The sequence below is a fragment of the Thalassophryne amazonica genome, chromosome 9, assembly GCF_902500255.1.
Source record: "Thalassophryne amazonica chromosome 9, fThaAma1.1, whole genome shotgun sequence".
Taxonomy (NCBI): Eukaryota; Metazoa; Chordata; class Actinopteri; order Batrachoidiformes; family Batrachoididae; genus Thalassophryne; species Thalassophryne amazonica.
The window spans coordinates 83,310,791-83,317,325 of record NC_047111.1 but is presented as its reverse complement, the minus strand read 5'-3'; the positions used below and the strand labels follow the sequence as shown (position 1 = coordinate 83,317,325).

Genomic DNA, 6,535 nt, shown 5'->3' with positions numbered 1-6,535 from the left:
GGTGACAGTGCATTTCAGAGCACAAACCAAGTATACATTCAAAGGAATTATCTGTAGACCTTCGAGACAGGACTGTCTAGAGACATAAATCTAGGGAAGGGTACAGAAATATTTCTGCTGCTTTGAAGGTCCTAGTGAGCACAGTGGCCACAGTCTTCCTTAAATGGAAGAAGTTCAGATCCATTAGGACTCTTCTTAAAGTTGGCTGTCCGTCTAAACTGAGCAACTGGGGGAGAAGGGCATTAGTCAGGGAGATCAATCAATCAATCAATCAACTTTTTTTTTTATATAGCGCCAGATCACAACAGACAGTTGCCCCAAGGCGCTCTATATTGTAAGGCAAGGCCATACAATAATTATGAAAAACCCCAACGGTCAAAACGACCCCCTGTGAGCAAGCACTTGGCTACAGTGGGAAGGAAAAACTCCCCTTTAACAGGAAGAAACCTCCAGCAGAACCAGGCTCAGGGAGGGGCAGTCTTCTGCTGAGACTGGTTGGGGCTGAGGGAGAGAACCAGGAAAAGACATGCTGTGGAGGGGGGCAGAGATCGATCACTAATGATTAAATGCAGAGTGATGCATACAAAGCAAAAAGAGAAAGAAACAGTCTACGTCTAAAGCAGCATAACCAAGGGATGGTCCAGGGTCACCTGATCCAGCCCTAACTATAAGCCTTAGCAAAAAGGAAAGTTTTAAGCCTAATCTTAAAAGTAGAGAGGGTATCTGTCTCCCTAATCTGAATTGGGAGCTGGTTCCACAGGCGAGGAGCCTGAAAGCTGAAGGCTCTGCCTCCCATTCTACTCTTGCAAACCCTAGGAACTACGAGTAAGCCTGCAGTCTGAGAGCGAAGCACTCTAACGGGGTAATATGGTACTACGAGGTCCCTAAGATAAGATGGGACCTGATTATTCAAAACCTTATAAGTAAGAAGAAGAATTTTAAATTCTATTCTAGAATTAACAGGAAGCCAATGAAGAGAGGCCAACACGGGTGAAATATGCTCTCTCCTGCTAGTCCCCGTCAGTACTCTAGCTGCAGCATTTTGAATTAACTGAAGGCTTTTTAGGGAACTTTTAGGACAACCTGATAATAATGAATTACAATAGTCCAGCCTTGAGGAAATAAATGCATGAATTAGTTTTTCAGCATCACTCTGAGACAAGACCTTTCTGATTTTAGAGATATTGCGTAAATGCAAAAAGACAGTCCTACATATTTGTTTAATATGCGCCTTGAATGACATATCCTGATCAAAAATGACTCCAAGATTTCTCACAGTATTACTAGAGGTCAGGGTAATGCCATCCAGAGTAAGGATCTGGTTAGACACCATGTTTCTAAGATTTGTGGGGCCAAGTACAATAACTTCAGTTTTATCTGAGTTTAAAAGCAGGAAATTAGAGGTCATCCATGTCTTTATGTCTGTAAGACAATCCTGCAGTTTAGCTAATTGGTGTGTGTCCTCTGGCTTCATGGATAGATAAAGCTGGGTATCATCTGCGTAACAATGAAAATTTAAGCAATACCGTCTAATAATACTGCCTAAGGGAAGCATGTATAAAGTGAATAAAATTGGTCCTAGCACAGAACCTTGTGGAACTCCATAATTAACTTTAGTCTGTGAAGAAGATTCCCCATTTACATGAACAAACTGTAATCTATTAGACAAATATGATTCAAACCACCGCAGCGCAGTGCCTTTAATACCTATGACATGCTCTAATCTCTGTAATAAAATTTTATGGTCAACAGTATCAAAAGCAGCACTGAGGTCCAACAGAACAAGCACAGAGATGAGTCCACTGTCCAAAGCCATAAGAAGATCATTTGTAACCTTCACTAATGCTGTTTCTGTACTATGATGAATTCTAAAACCTGACTGAAACTCTTCAAATAGACCATTCCTCTGCAGATGATCAGTTAGCTGTTTTACAACTACCCTCTCAAGAATCTTTGAGAGAAACGGAAGGTTGGAGATTGGCCTATAATTAGCTAAGATAGCTGGGTCAAGTGATGGCTTTTTAAGTAATGGTTTAATTACTGCCACCTTAAAAGCCTGTGGTACATAGCCAACTAACAAAGATAGATTGATCATATTTAAGATTGAAGCATTAAATAATGGTAGGGCTTCCTTGAGCAGCCTGGCAGGAATGGGGTCTAATAAACATGTTGATGGTTTGGATGAAGTAACTAATGAAAATAACTCAGACAGAACAATCGGAGAGAAAGAGTCTAACCAAATACCGGCATCACTGAGAGCAGCCAAAGATAACGATACATCTTTGGGATGGTTATGAGTAATTTTTTCTCTAATAGTCAAAATTTTGTTAGCAAAGAAAGTCATGAAGTCATTACTAGTTAAAGATAATGGAATACTCAGCTCAATAGAGCTCTGACTCTTTGTAAGCCTGGCTACAGTGCTGAAAAGAAACCTGGGGTTGTTCTTATTTTCTTCAATTAGTGATGAGTAAAAAGATGTCCTAGCTTTACGGAGGGCTTTTTTATAGAGCAACAAACTCTTTTTCCAGGCTAAGTGAAGATCTTCTAAATTAGTGAGACGCCATTTCCTCTCCAATTTACGGGTTATCTGCTTTAAGCTACGAGTTTGTGAGTTATACCACGGAGTCAGACACTTCTGATTTAAAGCTCTCTTTTTCAGAGGAGCTACAGCATCCAAAGTTGTCTTCAATGAGGATGAGCAAGAACCTGACAGTCACTGTTAGAGCTCCAGCATTCCGGAAGGACAGCCATCTCTGCAGCAATCCACCAATCAGCCCTGTATGGTAGTATGGCCAGACGGAAGCCACTCCTTAGTAAAAGGCACATGGCAGCCCACCTGGAGTTTGCCAAAAGGCACCTGAAGGACTCTCAGACCACGAAAAACAAAATTCTCTGGTCTGATGAGACAAAGATTGAACTCACTGGTGTGAATGCCAGAAGGAAACCAGGCACCATCCCTACAGTGAAGCATGGTGGTGGCAGCATCATGCTGCAGGGATGTTTTTCAGCAGCAGGAACTGGGAGACTAGTCAGGATCGAGGGAAAGATGAATGCAGCAATGTACAGAGACATCCTGGATGAAAACCTCCTCCAGAGTGCTCTTGACCTCAGACTGGGGTGACGGTTCATCTTTCAGCAGGACAATGACCATAAACACACAGCCAAGATATCAAAAGAGTGGCTTCAGGACAAATCTGTGAATGTCCTTGAGTGCACCAGCCAGAGCCCACACCTGAATCCGATTGAACACTTCGGAAATCTGAAAATGCATGTCCACCAACGCCCCCCCACATACCCTGATAGAGCTTGAGAGGTGTTGCAAAGAGGAATGGGCAACACTGCCCAAAGATAGGTGTGCCAAGCTTGTGGCATCATATTCAAGAAGACCTGAGGCTGTAATTGCTGCCAAACGTGCATCAACAAAGTATTGAGCAAAGGGTGTACTACTTTTGTAAATGAAATTCATATATATTAGCAAAAACAACAAAAACATTTTCCATGTTGTCATTATGGAGTGTTGTGAGTAAAATTTTGAGGGAAAAAATGAATTTGCTCCATTTTGGAGAAAAGCTGTGACATAAAATGTGGAAGAAGTGAAGCACTGTGAATGCACTGTATGTATGTACATTTTTCAGTTTGATTCTGTTTGCGTTCTGATCATTGGTGTGAATCTTTGTTTCAGAATCAAAAGATGATTGTAAAATTAAATTATTGTCCTCATTTCTTTATGAACTTATTTCTAGCCCTGAGTACATCAGTTCCTGGTCATGAACTTAAAAAAGTTGTAGCTTCCACCTTGTCCTCAGATCTTTAAAGATTTCGTTGACTTACAAATTGTGAGAAAAAAAAAATCATATGAAACTTGAATCCAGCTTAGCCTCTGTGATTTATAAACATGTAATGTTTTCACATTTTAACCCTTTAATATCCTCACATTTTTGCCATAGAATGCAGTATATATCAATATGCGCCATCAAACAATTGAGTTGACCATTAAAGGATTAATACAGCATAAATTCTGCACTTTTTAAAAGTATCCTGATTACCACATTTGTCAAGAAAACTCAGCACGGAATAATTTTTATTGCATCCAGTGAAATGTTTGCATATAAAAATATGTAAGACAATGTGGCACGTGGATGGTTTAGTCATATGTTATCGACATGCATTAAATGACTGTTTACATAGTACGTGTATGTTTCTTTTGAATTAAGCAGAATCTGTGGGAGTCACAAAGAAAGCAGGAACTGTTTTATTGGCTTCTTACCAACTCTTTTCTCAGTGCCTTTAGATAATGAAAAATATTTTCTCACTAACCTCTAGTGGTCTCCAGTTGTGGGGGTAGTTTTACATATGCTGTTAAAGTTTTCATAGGTGCAGTTTCTTTGGTAGAAAGTCATTTTAAAGGTTAATAGTATGATTTGCAAATTATCCAAAGTTATAAAACAGCTGTTTCAGGGATGACATGATGCTTGTTTTGTTCTGCAACTTTCAATGCTACAAGAAGTTCAAGCAAATGGATATTTAAAAACGAAACCAAAATATTAGGAATACATGATTTTTTTTTAATTAGTTTTAAATGAGGGTACACTTTTTCAAAAAAGTATGTGCCCTGTGTACAAGATCTTGTGGTATTGTATCCACTTTTACAATTTTCATTATTTACTGAAAAAATTTTTCCCACTGTTAGTTTTTAAGGGTTAATATGTTTGAGGCAAATTAAATTTATTTAAGAGCTAACCTTACAATGAACAATTTACTGAAAATACCTTAATAATATCTTAATAAAATAAATCATAGTCCATTTCTTTTTTATGCAAAATACATCATCAGACACTCTATAACCAATGTATAAGCAAATACAACAGACATTACAACTAGAGGAAGATAGCTTAAGTAAGGGAACGAAAACTATGTTGTTAAAAATCTCTTGCATGGAAAAACACAGCAATGACTATTTTACAGTGTAATTCAATAATTATGTCATATTTGAACAAAATAAAGCACACTTATTTAATAACAAATTACTCGTGTACACCCCCCAAAATTTTCTATGTGCTATGTAACCTACAACCAAAGGTACAACCAGCTTTTTTTACTATTACACATTTTAAACAGATTTCCACTGTTGGTTACACACCCCATCTATAGCTCCTACTCAAACAGGGTAGAGAATTTTATCAAAATTATTACCCTCAACCCAATAAGTAGTGGAGTTTTGTGTGAAAGCCATGACGCTCAAATGGATTTGAAACATCGGTGATTTGTTCGAGCATGATGTCTGTCTTGAAGAGGCAGCAATTCTAATCCATAGGAAAGCCCTCCCAGCAGTATCCTCTTTTCAAAGTGCACTAGCGAAACCTACCCAGGGTGTTTTATCCATTATCTGGACGATGTACTGGATCTTTTGAAAGTTTTTATGACAACAACCCTATCAACCATACCTGTGTGTTACCCTAAACATGGCAGTCAGTTATCTAGTGAGCTGGCTCCTCCATTGGTAGCAGAGCCTTTTTTTGATTTGCCTGATGCACGGAAGGAGAAGCGTTTGATGAGACGCCGGGAGAAGCTACCAGACGTTTTACGGGTGGTCATTGTAGCAGTAACAAAGTTACTTCCCATGCTGGAGATGTCCTCATGGGACTGGCTGAAGCAGGACTCTTTCTCTCGATGTCTTCTGCGGAGCAGCAGCTTTGTCCCACTCTGCAGAAAGCCCACTGGAGGAAGTACAGAAAATATGTTGCTATTTAAAGTGCAGACTCATAATTACCTCAAGGAGGGACCATGATTAGTCTGTGCCATATGATGTAGCCGATGACGCATTTGCTCTCAGAACTTGGCTGATGAATCCATTTTCTCATCACTCCCAGAATCACAGAGAAATTATCTACAGCTGTAGGTTGTCTTGTGCACGTCGTGTTGTGGAGAATGCATTTCAAATCTTGTCTCAAAGGTAATTATTTACAATATATAGTAAGGGATTGGTAAAATAGTTGTGTTTTCATTCCTTCTCATGAGTTAGATAATGTATCTGTCAATTTATGTTTATTATAGAATGATTATGAGCGCAGGGCATCTCGTCATAATCATTCAGATGCCCTGCACACAATGACACACAGTTTTTTTGAATAGGTTGTACAATGTTCACGAGTAGTTCACGCAACTTGTAGGAACTTTATGCATTCCAGAAATTTTGAACATTTCAAACTTTTCATTGCGCACTGACACACAGATGTGCGCAGTGCCATACTGTTTGTATTCCTTTGTAATTGATGTAAATAAAGTCCAAGACATATTCGGTGACAACTTTATCATCAGAGAGCCTCGTCTACAACTACTACAAAATACTCTAAGCTGTCACTGATGTTAAAGGGGGCAATACACAGTATTAAGAACAGGGGTATGTGAACTTTTGATCAAGGTCATTTGAGTAGTTTCTGTTGTCATTACAATTTAAAAAGAGTAAACACAGTTGTTTGACAATAAATGATTTCACTCAACCACTAACCGTGAGTGAAAAACGTTTGTGTTATTC

General features: G+C 38.9%; 1 protein-coding gene across 2 annotated transcripts in view; it reads right to left on the bottom strand.

Annotated features, from left to right (window-relative positions):
* Nucleotides 1-4,709: 4,709 nt before the first annotated feature.
* The window catches only part of c2cd2l (c2cd2 like), a 152,565-nt gene continuing 150,739 nt past the window's right edge, over nt 4,710-6,535 (bottom strand). For both annotated transcript variants that reach the window (XM_034178579.1, XM_034178580.1), the window contains one exon: nt 4,710-5,717. In XM_034178579.1, coding sequence (XP_034034470.1) covers nt 5,470-5,717 — 248 coding nt within the window. In that variant the 3' untranslated portion in view covers nt 4,710-5,469. The remainder of the gene's footprint in view (nt 5,718-6,535) is intronic.